We start from the raw sequence: 16,895 nt of genomic DNA, 5'->3' as shown, positions 1-16,895 counted from the left end.
GTGATGATGGATGATGCTACATGTAATCAAGGATTGCATGAATCATGGTCATGCTCATGGTCATGAGTGGTGATGGGTGATGCTATATGTAATCAAGGATGCATGGATCATGGCCATTAGTGATGATGGATGGTGCTACATGTAATCAAGGATGCATGAATCATGGTCATAGTCATGGTCATGGTCATGGTCATGGTCATGGTCATGAGTAGTGATGGGTGATGGGTGATGCTACATGTAATCAAGGATGCATGAATCATGGTCATTAGTTATGATGGGTGATGCTATATGTAATCAAGGATGCATGAATCATGGTCATGGTCATGGGAGACGGTCACTGGCTCTTTCTTTCGATTACTGTTGTGTTTAGCTGCTTTCTTGCCATTACTACATTTCAAAACCCTAAGAGAGACAACAGGGTGATATGTGTGTGTGTGTGTGTGTGTGTGTATGAGACACAACCATGCTTTAATGACCATGTTGAAGAGCTAATGACCCAACGAAGTATGCACACAACTAACCTTCGTTATGACGACAACAATGATGAAGATGATGATTCAAGTCATTTGAGTGATTCCAATCATTTTAGCCATCTCTATTTCTTTACTTCATATATAGCTTTTATGGTTCTTGTACAGACAACAACAACAATTGGTGGTGACGATGATGAAAAAATTAAATGATCTCTATCTAGAGTGTGTTTTAGTATATATATCACTTAGTTTATTGTTACTTAAGGACTTTGTTTTGCTTTTTCGTATTTTTAAGAAGGAAGTCAACGAAGATCTTGGATGTTTAAAATGTGTTGATACAGTTAGATACAGTTTTGATTGCCTCGAGGGCATACATTTTACGCATAAAGAGGCGATGCATCGAAGTGCACTTTGTCACTTAACTAACAAACAGATGCCTTGTTTGTTCATTTATTCCTTTACTGATTGCCTTAATTAAGCCACACTTTGTGCTAGTGAAAAGTGAAATCTGGAAAGCACGAGAAACTATGGGTTTTTTTATTGTATGCTCTTGAATAAGAACTTTTGCAAAACATGTGCAAAAACCCTCTTGCCACTTTTTAAGTTTGGAATGTTTAAGAGGAGACATCGCCGACTTACATTCTCTTGGAACCAACAAGTCCAACCAAATCACAGTTAGCAATTGTTTCCAATGTAAAAAAGGAAATTTGTGAAGTGAAGGAGAATATGATTAACTATGGTTGTGCATGTCATGTGCAACTACTTTTCTAAACTCATGGATTACGAAAAGCAATTTGTAAAAGCTCTTGGAGAAGGAGAAACTACCAATTTGCATCCTTTAGCGCCATCGCCAAATTTGCATTGTTGTCAACAGCTCATGCATACTAGATAAGTTAAAATCATCAAGGATGCATGCATTGGATAGGCGGTGCCCTCTTGGATAACATAAATACAATCATGTATGTTCTACATCTAGTATTACTTAAGTCATTTGTAGAAAACGGCAAAGTTATTCGAAGAAAAATACAACTAGTAATAAGAATCATATTTACTTATTTAACTAGTTTATATGTTCATGTTTTGTAAACCATTAAAATGGCCTTGATAATTTAAACTTCAATATTATAGACCATATTATATAGATGATTATGATAACTATGATGAGAACACCTCATATGATGTCAAACACGATTATCAACTCATTAGTGTAATTAGCAAATCTTACTCAAGCAAACTTGTGAAACATAACACAATCAATATTGAACTATGTTAGGTTTGAACCCCCACCTCTACAATTCTTGTTGCAACCTAATCAAAAGGCCATTCTAAGAATTAATAATGAAGAGGTTTGGATGCTGCGATGTGGAATTTGCGTATACGTATCACCATACAAAGGGTCGTGAGCATTCTCTTCCATATGTGGCTTCTAGAACTTTTGTTTATTTGGCCATAGCATTTCATCTTCATAAACAAATTGAAGAGCTTCCATAACCATAGTTCGAGCCATACTTCCCATTTGTGTCATACTCATACGTGAATATTCGTATCATACTCATACATGAAATGGTTCCATGTATGATTGAAATCCATTCGTCTATATTTATATTTATGTTATTTCTTGTGTCGGAAGGGTGATATCATCTATAGATATCTGTCTTTACATTTGAAAATTTGGGATTTTCTAACCCTTGTCAATTTGGGAAGTTCAATATTCATGGATAATTGAATAAAGTTAATCATCCTTGGGCCTTTTGTTTGACCCACCAAATATGCCCGTTGCCAAATTGGATGTTTGCAATGCGTAAAGTGCATGGACCTACCCTTGTTAGGGGGTTAGACACCGATGGGGGGATCTATTAATTTGCTTCCTTTTACTACTCTATTTCTCTCTTTTGCTTTGTTTTTTCTATTTGCCTAGTCCCCCTGCTCTGGTTTTCCATTCACTGTGTTCTTTGGACCCTCTTCTTTGTTATCCACGCCATGGCTCCTCTTCATCTGGAACACATTGAAAGGCAACCACAACCATCCATCTCTCTCTCTCTCAAATCAATCAAAAGGGACCTCTAGATTTGGGGGTATAAGTGGAGCTATCACAAAGCTTCTCATGCACAAAGATGGGATGATGATTGGGTGGAGGAACAGGGGAGTGCAAAAGGAGCCATGGTTGTTGCTCCACCACCATCATCATCATGGTTGTTGCTCCGCCATCCTTCATCATTGATCATCTTCTACAGAATGAACATGATCAATTGGTCCAGCTGCAGAGATAGGGGGAGGAGGGCCGCAGGTGGAGGTCGCGTGCCTGGTTCATTTCGTCCTTCTCAGACTTGCGATGTGCATATACCACCAATAAAAACCCAAAAGGGAAACAAATATCACGTACCATACGTGAACATATGCAAACGTTCGCATACGTCTACTAAACTAGATGTATATGAATATTACAAACTACGTCCATAACATGGCATAATATGGTTGTTCCTTGATGTGATGATAGACAATAAAATAGTAGATTTCACTCTCTAAATAAACACAACCTGCATATTCTTCTATAACATTCATGTGGTGTTAAATTTAACACTGAAATCTCCCTTGTTCATAATCATTTGCAACTTTGCTGATGCTTTCCACCATTTATTAACTTCTGATGACAGTGTGGCTGTGGTACTTATGTAGAAATGGAACGTTCAACACATTTGTAAGTTTGTCGATTTACCCCCATAATGCTTCAGAAACTTGAACAAATGTGTCCAAATGATTGCAAATGTAACAAATTTTCAAAAACTAGAAGGTTCCAACTACAGCCAATACATACTGAAAACACCCACCTGTGAAAGTAACACATAGAGGTCATTGCCTGTTGCTAACTTGCTGGTGGGTTATGATGGCGAACTCAGCTTGCAATCAGACAGTAGGAAGGTTATCAATCGCTACACAAAGCCAATATACAAGATATCAATCTATAAAATGATGAAGAAACAAAAATGATCACTGTTGTGTTGACTCATTACTAATGGTGGTACTGGTAGTGATAGCCAAATGGCTCGCAGCTCAGTTCTCACTACAAAGCTCTCCAGAAAATACAGGTACATCAGTGTTCTAAACTATGAAAAGAAAACGCAATGCGCCTATTGCTTGTTGACCAATTGATGGTGGTACTTGTCCTTAAGAAGTTCCTAGCAGTCCTATTGCTGCATTGCTTGTTGTCCCATCAATGGCGGTGGCGGAGGAGGTCGAACACCTTGTTGCTGAGGCTGAAAGGAAAAACCTGCAGGTGGAGGTGGAGGCCGCATCCCTTGTGGCGGCGGCGGCGGTTGAGAAAAAGGTGCACCCATGGGGGGAACGGGAACCGGAGGCACTACTGACGGATACCCATTATTCATGTTACTCATAGGTGGTGGCGGTGGCGGAACATTTGCTAAGGTTCGAGGGGGAGGTGGTATACCACCTGGTGGCGGTGGTATTCCTAAACCACCTTGAGGTGGCGGTGGACGCACTGGTGGTGGAGCTGAAGGTGGCTGAGGAGGAGGTGCACCATTCACCATTGGTGGTGGTGGTGGTGGTGGACCTCCACCTATTGGTCTTGGCCTAAAGTAGAGCTGAACTGTGTACATCTTGGAGTCAGGATCCCAGTGTGTAAAACCATTTGAAGAGATAGAATCGATCTCGGTGCTAGGTATCTACATTATTCACATCACAAGGGATGTTAGACTTAGAGACTAGCCTTCATGCTTAATGGATATTTCGCATAAACTTTTCACATGGCTTAATTTTTCTGTTGAATATCAATACATTTGTCATGCTTATCATCGATTAGAATGCAATCTTGGAAAGTAATGGAGGCTAATTAAATTTTCTATCTTATCATTGATTTACCTTGAATCCAATGATTTCATATGGTTCTGCAGCAAAAAGTATGAACTGATGGTTCCTGTCACAAGCGTACACTCTCTGCAACATAATAAACGCTGATCAGAAACATGGTATGGTAATGTAATACACAAACAATCCAAAGGTTGAAAGTAATGGCACATACTTGCTCATATGATGACATAAAACGGGTGCGCGGTTTTACAAGATCCTCAATTTCTGGGTATTCAATCTGCAATATAGAAAAAGCATGTGTTAATGCAACCAAAAGGACAGATTCTTAGTTTCAGAATAAAATATAATTCAACAAAACAACACAAACGTAAGGTAGAGATAGTGACAACCCAACTTTGGTAATTGTTATATATAGCACCAGCAGATTGAGACAATGAGACGAGATATTTTTATAGAAAGTCCTCTTCTAATATTATTTACACTAATATGATATACAAGACAAAATTTTGAAGTTGTTTTCATAAGTTTATTGATTAAAATAACAGAATTGCAAGGTCAGCTTCTGTTATAAATGTACAACTGCAGAGTTATCTTGAAACACCATGTCAGCTGTTTTTTTGGGGAATAAAACAATATCAAACATGATTCAAAAACATCAACAAGGAGAAAAAATCTGACAACCCGATACTAAGGTCTCTTTTTCCATCCAATCAGCCTTATTCCCACTTCTAGTCCCTATAAAGGCATCTCTGAATTCTAAATTCTGATGTGTGAGGCCTCTTGTATTAAACATATGAAACCCATTTCAAATATTGCTAGTCAATATAAAGACCTAACCTCTTAAAACGTGGGTCATCTCCAACCATACTAAAATGAATTCATCTTCAAAATCTTAACAGCGTCTCAGTGAGCAACAATTGTTTCTAGAAACACTGATAATGATCATTCTTTAATTTCTCGTAAACATGGGTTTCCAAGGTAGATTTATATATCCATCCTTCATTTCCCCGCTGATTCTAGATTCATAGTGAGAAAATTCTTAGATCATTGTAATGAGAAAATATTCTTTCCCAGATGAAATATGGTATCTTTAAAACACCAAATCACAGATAACAACTAAATGTTTTCAGACCATGGTGCTTTGGATCCAGGCGCTTCATATTTTCTGTGGTATGCCTTAATCCTTATGCCAGGCAAATTTAGGCGTAAACAAATTATGCAGAATGATCATCAGAGGGAGCAGTTTCCTACTAATGTGCTTGAAGGTCACAATGTGCAACATAATACTGTTCCTTTTTGCAAAATTCCTAGACAGAACCAAAGAAACAAAAAGAGGCCCAGGTCTATAGACCACAATAGCAAATATAATTATTCATTTGCCCGCACTATGCAGGAGGACTTAATAAGCACGGTAATCATTTTTGTGCATACAAATCAAGGAGAATTAGAAAGTCTAAAGAAACTCCAAAAAATGATTCCTGGCCCAGCCCACAAGAATCATTTTAATGTAACCATGTCAACTCTTCTGTGCCCTTAAACTAACAAAATCATTTCTTTTATGGGAGATTAACCTTGAGCCAACTAAAATACCTCATAATCAAAACACTAACAGATGGAAAAACATATTTATTCTAATATCGACACAAAATAAAAGAGATATTAAATTACCTGGAAAAGCAAAGAACGTTGTTTTGTCTCAGGATCATACTGTTTTGTTACTCTATAACCTGGCCTCCCAATTTTGACTGTTTTAAGTAGAAAACGAGGTTCAAGTTATCAACAAATCTCAAACCAAAATCCATATTTGGAAAATGAAGTTATGAAACATATAAACAAAATGAGAATTTGCCTGTTTTCCGTGGTGCAACTTTTCTTTTGTTAGGCTGTGGTTGAATAGGAGCCTCTTTTGCTTCACGTGCTGCTCTTTTAGCCAAATTTGTCTGATGCCTCTTCCCTTGCGTGTGGGCAAGATAATTCCCTTCATTGTTATGAAGTGTGAGGCATAACTTGCATTCGTAACTGCACAAGAGAATCAAGAGTAGTGTGAAATCCATATTCTAGAAGATGAAGACAGATTAGCACAAGTAGCTAAACTTACTCTCAAGAATTTTCCCGTCTCAAGCCTCTACCTAATACAACTTATGACCCTGATTAGAAAACAATACTTCCTTCAGCAGTATTATAAGCACATGAGTTGTGCCAGAACATTATACATTCTTCTTGTGATCTTTCAAATCTAGTTAGAATAGTGGAGAGAAACAAATAGGAGCCCCAAACCTTGGGGTCTTGATGGATCCGATGTATTTTGCTGAATCTTCTCAAACCCTTTACCCTATTCTCAGGCATATGTACTTATATCGATTATGATTCTTGAAAATTTATCGGTACCAATGACAGAAAAGCTGGAAAATAATGGGTATTTCAATACAATAATACGGTCAGAAAGATACGAGAGAGACAGGAAAAAAGGATAAGAGCTCAAAACCGTTTGTGCGAAGAAATATAATGCAAACCTAAAACCAAATCAGAGGGTCCCCGCCATGCAGAAAGAACAGGTTTAAAAGAAGAGACAGCACTGTCATGACACAAGAAAAAAGAGAAAAAAGAAAGGAAAAACTGCAGACGGAGGTGAGAACTATGATTTAGGCATCAGAAAAGACCGTTTCCTTTTTCTAAAAGATGCACGCAGGGGAAGACTAAAGGGGAAGGCATTGAGAGAATAAGCAGTGTAGGAATTAGGGTTAGGCTAACGTAAACGCAACAGTAGGGAGGGGCGAAGATATACTTGCCTGCCAAGATGATTTCGCATGAAGTAAGGATCTTTGGCGAGGTCGATGGTCTCAAGCGCGAGGCGGCGCAGGCGTTCCCGCCTGTCGATGGCTTCATTCTGAGCTGAAGCAGCTCCACCGCTCCCTGGTTTACTACCCCAAGCCCGATCCATGGCTTCTCCTTCTTCTCCTTCTTCTTCTTCTTCTTCTTCTTCTTCTTCTTCTTTCTTTGCCTTCCTGCTCCTTCTGCAGGCACGCTCGCTACCTCGCTGTCTGTCTGTCTGTCTCTGTCTCAGAGTTTTCTCTGATTTCTTAGGATCACTTATTTCTGCGTATTTTTCCTTTCTTTGATTTCTCTGAGACAGAAATAAGTAATACATAACATGTGTATACATACATACCATACATACGTATTTTATACGTATACTATGTACATACGTATTTTATACGTATATCCATAGTATGTACTATGAACCATACGTCCCATACGTGCATTCCCATTCGAGGATGTTTCAATCAGGATTACCCCCCCTGGAAGTTCGTCTATTTACCAGAATGCCCCTGGAAGTTCCAAATTTACCAAACTACCCCTATGTCCAAAAATGTACTCTGTATAAAGTAATTATACACCCAAATCGACAAGCCCTCGTACATGCCCCTTCCCACCTGGGAGGATTAAATGATCATATCATAGAGGACGAGTGCCCCAAAACCGCATGTACCTGATCCCACATAATCCGCCCCCCTCTCAAGGAGGTAAAGTATTCTGACCTTCCATTTATATGCAAAGTAAGAAAGGATTTCCACGCTGATCAACTGACGCTCTTGGTCCTGCATTGAGCTTGGCCCAATCCAATCTCGTACAGGACCCCAACATGTGCCATGACGACAAATGCATATTCGAATTCCACACTAAGTGTTGTCTCAAGTATTTCTCCTCACATGTTGGTACACCATGTCCCAACCCTTTATGTACACGCTCCCATGCTCTTACAAGACTATTAAAAAATTGGTCTTCCCAATTCCTAATCATAACATATTTGTTGTCTAGTATAAAGATCCATCGTATACTATCACTCGATAATCCACCCATCGGTGGAGAACAACGATATAGTCTTTGCATAAGCAATTGCTTCCAAGGGGCATGTCCTAGTAAAATGACACAAACTATTAGCTTTGCTAAGAAGGCCATGCATTGATCTAGGGGACTAATAATCCCCAGACCACCATGTTGCTTCAGGGTTATCAACGTACACCATGCCACCTTCGCTCTTACATGACTCCTATCCTCCCCCGCTCATATAAAATTCTTAACCAACCTTTGAATTTGTTCAATGCATGATTTTGAAAAGATCCAAGAGAAAGTTATATACCACACCGTAGATAGTAGTACATGATTGGCAACTATCACTCTACCGGCCAAAGATAGCTTAGCATGGCTCCACAAGAATAGCTTTTTCCTCAAAGTTAATAATAATGGAGCAACATGTAATTATGGGGCCAAATCAATCCCGACATGCACTCCAAGGTATCTAATCGCAACTTCTCTTTGAGTCCACCCAAAATGCAATAGTTTTTTTCCAATTTAGATTAGGTCTGGATGATGTACAAAACTGTAACAAAGCCCTTTCTACATGTTGCAAATTCATTAGCGTCTCATCCACATCTAGTGTAGTATCGTCTGCAAAATCCGAGTCCAATATATCTTGTCCACTTATTAGCATCACCAAACCACGCAAACCCATAGATTGTGCTGATTGAAATACATGTATATGCTCTGCAAATAGAATAAACAAAAATGGTGCAAGCGGACAAACCGAGTAATGTTAAACCGAGGTCCTACTCCTCCTGCCAACAACACCTAACTATGTGCATTCCTATAAAGACCAGAAACACCCTTAATCCATGCCATGTTGAAGCCCAGACGATATATAGTACCTTCCAAAAAATTCCAGTCAACCCTATCATACGCTTTCTCAAAATCCAACAACACGACTAGGTTTTTTTTGTTTTTCACCACTACTGTAGTGGCCTCCCAAAATGTTAAAACATTATCCATAATACTCCTTTCCGACATACATCCAGTTTGCGATACATGAATGTTCTTTGGTAGCACCTCTTGTAGTCGAAAACCAAGCAACTTAGCAAATATTTTATAACTAGTATTCAAGAGGGTGATCGAACTCCACTTACGAATATCTTCCAAAAACCCCTTTGTTTAGGTATAAGATAAATAAGCCCCTCAGATAACAACATGGGCATCTCTCCACTTTCGAACATATGTTGGTAAGCATATCTTAAGTCTTCCTTCAATATCCCCCAATATTTCTTGTAGAATTTAGGTGTAAGACTATTGTCCGATAATGAGTGTAACATTTGTTCCAACTCCAACTCTTTAATAAGTGACATCAATGAATCCTGCATTGCTCGAGTAACCTTGGGCTAAATTTCCGTCCATACCTTCATTCTATTTTGTCTAATATCCTCAACCATAGGCTCTTCTGACAAAAGGGCAACATAAAACTTCATGGCAATTTCTCGTATGACATTTGGGTCCATTTCATGTTCGCCATTTTCATTCCGCATACAACAGATTATATTAGAGATTCTTTTGGGTTCTTTCATATTTAAAAAATGGCATGTACATATATCCCCAATTTGCGTCCATTTTGAAGCAAAGTTGTGATAATGAAATTGACTACGACAATCTTCCATATGTTGAACCTGTTTCGGGCTTCTTCAAGATGTAAAGCTACCCATGCACACTCTGGCCAACCTTGTTGCAATCTTTGCAAAGACATCAACATTGCCTGCATCCTACTTTCCTTCTCCTGATATACCATATATTCAGGTTTTGATTTGAATGCAAAATATTGTGATATTTCCGTCAACGCATAAGCCACCTTGGTGGAAATGGAAACATCCATATTATCTTTGCTTCACCAAATATCTCTCACTTGAAGATACCATTGATCGTCTAGGATTACGTTTTCGGGTATCCTAAATCATATGGACGCCATTTTCGATTGACAAAAGGTTCTCTATATAACTTGAGCATGATCGGAGAAAACGATGCCTGGCATAATCTTGATATTCCCCCCATTTAAGACAAAAGCCTCCCCAACATAAAATCTATCCAACCTTGAGAGATTGGTTCCACCAATTCTCCCATCAGAACGTGAGAAACACAAAGATTCCTGAGATCAATACATGTTAGGCATATGCCATGCATCCAAAATATGTAATTTCAAACACATTCGTTCCCAGACTGCTAGTTCCTCCCCCATGAATTGTTACCACACTCCCTCCTTTTCTATCAATGGGATTCTCAATCATCTTAAAATCCCTTACAACACACCAATAATCCCCAAATGAGGGCTTTGCACATACCTGGCAAAATGCAAAACTTGTCCTCTCATGGCCAACATAACATCACGGTGATTCCATACATTTTTCTCATAACCACATAACGGAAAGGAATATAACCTACGGACGGGTTTTCCAATTGTTTCTATCTAAATAGAGCATGTACCCTTATTGCAGTGAGCTCATGAACATTCTTAACACCCAAATGTTTTGTAAAGTCATGTCCAAAGGGGGCTGCATAATCAAGTATTGAAAAACCACCATTTCTAGTATCCTCCTTTGACATCCCAAGCATTCTTATTGTGACCACATTATCTAGTTTTCGTGAATGTAACATTCTTTTCGAAGCAAATGCAAAGCAAAAGTTCTAGTTACACACCCATCATTTGTTTGGATGGTACCACCAGTTTTCTCCCTTATCTCACTAGTGGGTATTGTCTGTTCTTGCATATCAACTTCTATGTCCAATGCATTGTATGCATTAGAGGTGAGGCATGTCTTGGACATAGAAGTTGATATGCAAGAACAGACAATACCCACTAGTGAGATAAGGGAGAAAACTGGTGGTACCATCCATGATTAGCATTTACAGTCATCGTAGACAATAGAAGTTGGACATAGGAGAAGATCAATGGATGACTGTAAATGCTAATCATGGGTGCAAGGGGAAATAGGAGTAGGCATCGTACATGACTTGCACCCATGATTAGCATTTACAGTCATCCATTGATCTTCTCCTATTTCCCCTTGTGCCCTTACACGCATACAATCTGAGGCTAATTTCTTCTTGCAATTATCTACCTCATGTCCATCTTGTTTACAATACTCGCAATGAAGTTTTTTTTCCCCCAATTTAGCATTTCTCCTTGGAGAATTCTTGGCTAAGTGTCCCTTTTGCCTATAATAGAAACATTGTTCGGGGAATCTGGCAAACTCCACCTTTTGTTCGATAAGATCTCCTTCTGCATTTTGTAGCATTATCTTTGTAGCTAAGCTCTCAAGTGATCCTACCAAGATTCGGGCCGACAAGAATCTTCACCTTTTAGTTATTCTTGCTGCCTTACTTTCTTGGATCTTCACCATTGTTTCGATCCTCGAAGCTATCGCTCCAAGCATCGGCAAATACTCCTTACGTAATCCCGGGAAGACAATCATTAGCGGAAGTATCCAATATCCTTTCCGTATTGCCTCCACAAGATAAAAACCTTGTTTCCAAGGCATCTAAATGCACATGCACCTCTCACATCAAGTGGGCTATGCCCCAACATCAAGGTCATCTTGAAGATGCCATATGGTGAAGATGCCACCCCCTTGCCGCAACACCCTCCAGTACCACACGAACCATCGTCATCTTCGCTACTGGAGCGAAGGTCTCGTTGTAGTCGATTCCGTGGGTCTGTGTGTATCCCTTCGCCACTAACCAGGCCTTGGACCGGTTAACCGAACCTTCGGCATTGTACTTTACCTTGTACACTCATTTGCAACCCATCGGTTTACAGTGTCGGGGAGGGTCAACGAGGTCCCATGTCTCATTGGCATCAATTGCCCGCATTTCTTCCTCCATAGCGGCACACCAATTTGTGTCCTTTGTTGCTTCTACGTAGCTCTCCGGCTCACGCACTTCCGCCACTTTGATCATGTACACATAGTGATGTGCCATGTACTCATTGTACCCGTACCGCTGTCGCGAAGATGCGCGTGCGAGCGTGCTTCGCTTGAGCGGGACCGCCGGGGTCTTGGACCAAGGAGGATGTCCGTCAAGGTATTGAGAAGAGGACGATGTGAATGTAAGATTGGAGGAAGACCTATTACACTTGAGAAGATTGAAGATTGTACACTTTGAGAAATAGATAAATAATTACAAGATAGATGCGAAGAAGAAGAAATAGAAGCTTATATTATTGATGGTGATGATGATGGTCATATCATATTGAGCCCCCCCCTTTACACAAGCCGTACTAGGGGTTTTATAGGTTTGTCCATGCACAAAACCATGGGCTTGGAGCCATGGTTTCTATGCACATAGTTTTGCTTTGTGACATGCAGGAAACCATGGGCTTAAAACCGTGGTTTTGTGTACACGGTTTTGTTCGTTTGTTTCCTACGGAATACTGAATATGAGAAAGAAATATAGAACATCTAAAGCACTTAGTAGTAGCTTTAGTGGTAAGGAAATTGCCTCTTATCTTAGAGGTGCACGGTTCAAATCCTACTTGCAACCCTCTACATGCACTCAATGCCATTGGGACCTAGGTTTATTTATTTTCATTTTTACAAGTATTCGTGAAATGTGTGTGGATCCTCAATTTTTGACTTTTTCTCGCACTAGACATGCCACATCACGACACCGCGTAACGGGATTCTTCTGGCGGGAAGACCGGCGTAACTTGTCATCACCCGATTTGGGGACCTTCTTGGCCGGTGCGGACTTCGTTCCCGAAGATCCGCCTTCATCCTTTCCGGAGTCGGATTTGCTCTGATTCGACTCAATGTTGTCGGCTTCGTATTCTGACATTTTTTGCTTCCCTTTTTCTTTGTGCGTGAACGGTCTCCTCAGTTCCTTGCGCGGGGAGAGCACGACAGAGTCTCCACTACTCGGCGGTTCTTCATCTGACTGGTCACTTTGACCCAGTCACACGTTCGATCTGCTGAACCGAAACGATTCCTAACTTTCTTCTAGAGTCTCAAGCTCGTCATCTTCTATCTGGACCGGTTCAGGCTCACTGGCCTCATCCTCTGGGATTGGGTCGTCGTCGGGAGTTGGAGTCGATAGGGAGTACCATGATGTTGTCTCATCAAACTCGACATCTTGACTTTTACTCAAACCTGTTTAGTCTGAGGGTTATAACACTTATACCCCTTTTGTTCATGCGAGTAGTCAACTAGAATGCACTTCTCCGACTTCGTATTCAGCTTCCTTCGCTTCTCATCCGGTACATGCACATATGCTATGCTACCGAATATCCGAAGGTGCCTCAAATTCGGCTTCCGCCCGAAATATAGCTCATGTGCTGACACCTTGTCTCCGATCCGATTTTGGATGTAGACGGCCATCCGGACCGCCTCAACCCAATAGAATTGGGGCATGCTCTTCTCCTCTAGCATTGCCCTTGCCATGTCAACAATCGACCGGTTCTTCCTTTCGGCCACACCATTTTGCTCCGGTGTGTATCTACAGCTGAATTCTCTCTGAATTCCGTTCTGCAGCAAATAACTGTTGAATTGGTCAGAAAAGTATTCTTTTCCACCATCCGACCGCAAGCACTTGATCTTCCTCTCTGTTTCCCGTTCAACTAAGCTTTGAAGGTTTCGGAAACATTTGAAGTCTTCGCTCTTCCTCTCAATGAGGTAGATCCATGTGTGCCGGTTATAGCTGTCGATGAAGGAGACGAAGTATCGAGTCCTACCAAGACTAACATTTTGTACCGGTCCCCATACATCTAAATGGATTAGATCGAGCTTGTTACGGCTCCGGTTTCGTTCGGTGGGAAATGGAAGCCGGTGTTGCTTCCTGAGTTGGCAGGTTTCACAAACTTGGGCCTTCCGGCCACTGAATTTCGGCAAACCAAACACAACATGCTTCTATTGCAGGTTTTGAAGCCTCCGGTAGTTGACGTGGCTGATCCACTTATGCCAAAGATCGATGTCTGATTCAATCTTCTGTCCTTTGGCAAACATGGTAGTGCCAACGTCATTTGTGTTGAGGATGAACATCCTCCCTTCCCTACGCCCTTGCGTGATTATCCGGTCGTCTTCCTCGATGAAGCACTCAAGGTGCGTAAACCGCACTTGCATCCCCTAGTCGACGATTTGTCCAACCGACACCAGGTTCTTTGTGATAGTTGGAACGTGTAGTACGTTCATTAGCTTCCCCTTTTGTCCAACATGGCTTAAAGGGACTTCTCCGACATGCACAATCGGGTGAGGGGTGTCGTCTTCGGTTTCGACAATCCCCAGTTGATCTGGTTTTTCCAAAAACGAGAACCACTCTTCATGGCTCGTCATGTGGTTGGACGCTCCGGAATCAACGTACCATACTTCCTCCGATTTGGAAGTAGTCTACTTCATCGAGTTAGCCTTGTACTTCATCACGAAGGTTGGCCCCTTTCCGGTTTTCCCGGTTCCGGATCCCTCCGATCCTTCCACGTAGTGCGAGCTTTGCCGATTTTCCCAACCGATTTTCCCAAATCCGGATTTGTCCGAATCAACGCGCTTCTTCTAGCACTCGCTTTCCCTGTGGCCCTTCTTGCCACAGTACCAGCATTCCGTGTCGGCTTCCGGCGCCGCTTTGACTCCCCCTACCTTGTGGAGGGTCCGCAACTGATGTCCGCACTACCTCTGTGCCTCCAGTCCTGCTCTTGCTGGCCGCCTCCATTGCATGCCGACCCACCTCGTCCACCACGTCCATGGGGCCGATCTGTCTCTATGTATAGCATCCGGTCGTCCGATTGAGTGGTCCTCAACCCACTTGCGTGGTTTTCTTCGATCATTAGCATCGATTGCAAGTCGAAAAAAGTTGGTGGCTTCTCCCGGGTGCAGATCACTGTCTGGATTGGCCTGTACCTTTGCGTTAGACCACCGAGGCAGATTTGTACCATCTCTTCTTCATCCACCGTCACGTTGATGGACCCGAGTGCGTCACAAATCTCCTTTATCTTGGTGGTGTAGTCCGTAACCGACATGTCTCTTTGCCGGATGTTGTTCAGTTCTTGCCGGAGCTGCAACTTACGGGTTGTGGTACTCGCGGCGAATATCTTCCTCAGATTTCCCCAAGCCTGCTTCAACGTTTTTGCATCCTTTATGTAGCCAAGCATCTGGTCGTGCACATAGGATGCAAGGCAGTACAATACTCGGCTCGCTCCTTGCTCCCATATTGGGAAGTCCTCGTGTGCTGGCTTCGGCACTACCTCGTTCCTTCCTTCCACGAAGCTCCAATATCCATGCCCCAACAGGTACTGGTGCATCTTGTATGACCAGGACGCATAGTTGCTCCGATCGAGCTTCTCTGTTGGAAGTGAACTCGCCATTCCTCTATCCATATCTTCTATCCATATCTTCTCTTTGTATGTTGTTACCGGGTTCTAGGGTTCGTCTACGAAAGCAAGTGTCAGCTACAGAGGTTCTCAACCCTCGCGCTCTGATACCATGTGAATGTTAACGTGCGGAAGCGTTAGACAGAACTGGCTCAGCCGGATAGCAACAGAGAATAGGATGGAGGTTTAATGGAGAAGCTTAATACACAGAGAGTATACGCAAGAGAGACAGAGAGAGCAAAACATAAACATAGATTCAAAGATAAAAAAACACTCTGCGACTTTGTACATACAACGTGCTAAACAATACTATTTATACAAGTCCATAACGGACTGACAGAAGTATTGACAAGTACTTCAATATTCCTACGTGCGACTGACAATGCCTCTGTTCGGCCGAGCTCCCACCACTTTGCAGATCACAGAGAGACAATGAACCTCCGACCTAAATTCAACCTCCTCTTTAGGTAAGAATACGATCATCTATTCCACCCATCTTCTTCTCCCATCCTCAAACCCTTGACTCAACTATGATTGTAGGCCAGTCTCTTATGATCCTTCACTGATTGTTTCTAGATTGCATCGTTGAAAAAATGGTGGCTCCCAGAATGTCAGACCGAAACAATTGGGACGACACGCGCCCACCACGCGATGACACCACCTTCGATGCACTGCACGAAGACGTCATCCAGTTTCTTCACAAGAGCATGGGAAAACATAATAATGGTTGCGCATTGCCAACACACAACACAACTACCATATTGTCATCACCTACTCCTTTATGGGCCAAGATTGTTCAATGGATACAGAGGGAGAGGGGAGGTATTGTTGGGCTTTCGAGTGACAAACTATGGTTACCCTTTCACCAATCTATGCAAGAAGATGCAAATTAATTTTGGGTACAAAAAAAAAACATAACGATCGGCATGGGAGACCTTAATTCATGAGTGAGAGACATACACTTCAACGTGGGTTGCATCTCTCCCCTAGAAAAACAAAATTTGCATGTCTCTCCTACCTAACCTTGTACTAAATGACAAACGTATCACGTTACCTCCCTAACAGCGAGGAAGAAATCATAAGGTAAGGTGAGGATTCTCACTATTATTTGGCTGATGCATAAATCACTTAAAAGATTTCACCATGCAAGTACCACAAAATCATTAACCTTAGGCAAATATATGATTGTGGTAGTTCTTTATGCAGACAGTGAGCTAGGTTGCTCTTCTCATGCGCTTTAACACCCTTTGACACTTCTTTCGCATTGTTTAGGACTTTTGCAAAGAGGGAGTCCTTTTCATTGAATTTTTTTGTAAAGAGAAGTACGTTTATCCTCGTGTCACTTAAAAAACCAAAGTTATCAAACATGTGAATTGTTTTAAATGCATAGACATTGACATCCTTGCTAACCATAAGTCGAGCACATACAT

At 41.4% G+C, this 16,895-nt stretch overlaps 1 protein-coding gene across 1 annotated transcript; it reads right to left on the bottom strand.

Moving 5' to 3' along the window:
- Positions 1-3,417: 3,417 nt before the first annotated feature.
- On the bottom strand, positions 3,418-7,302 carry LOC147849955 (hydroxyproline-rich glycoprotein family protein). The gene is made up of 6 exons (XM_087336976.1): positions 7,088-7,302; positions 6,148-6,317; positions 5,967-6,043; positions 4,510-4,575; positions 4,350-4,424; positions 3,418-4,153 (listed from the first exon to the last, which is right to left on the bottom strand). The coding sequence occupies exons 1-6, from the start codon at positions 7,237-7,239 to the stop codon at positions 3,659-3,661; spliced, it is 1,035 nt and encodes a 344-aa protein (XP_087193102.1). The 5' UTR covers positions 7,240-7,302; the 3' UTR covers positions 3,418-3,658.
- Positions 7,303-16,895: the final 9,593 nt, after the last annotated feature.

The sequence above is a fragment of the Azolla caroliniana genome, unplaced genomic scaffold, assembly GCF_043228905.1.
Source record: "Azolla caroliniana isolate FFs.n. ecotype wild unplaced genomic scaffold, voAzoCaro1.0.p SCAF_22, whole genome shotgun sequence".
NCBI lineage: Eukaryota > Viridiplantae > Streptophyta > Polypodiopsida > Salviniales > Salviniaceae > Azolla > Azolla caroliniana.
This window is presented reverse-complemented; position numbering and strand designations above follow the sequence as displayed.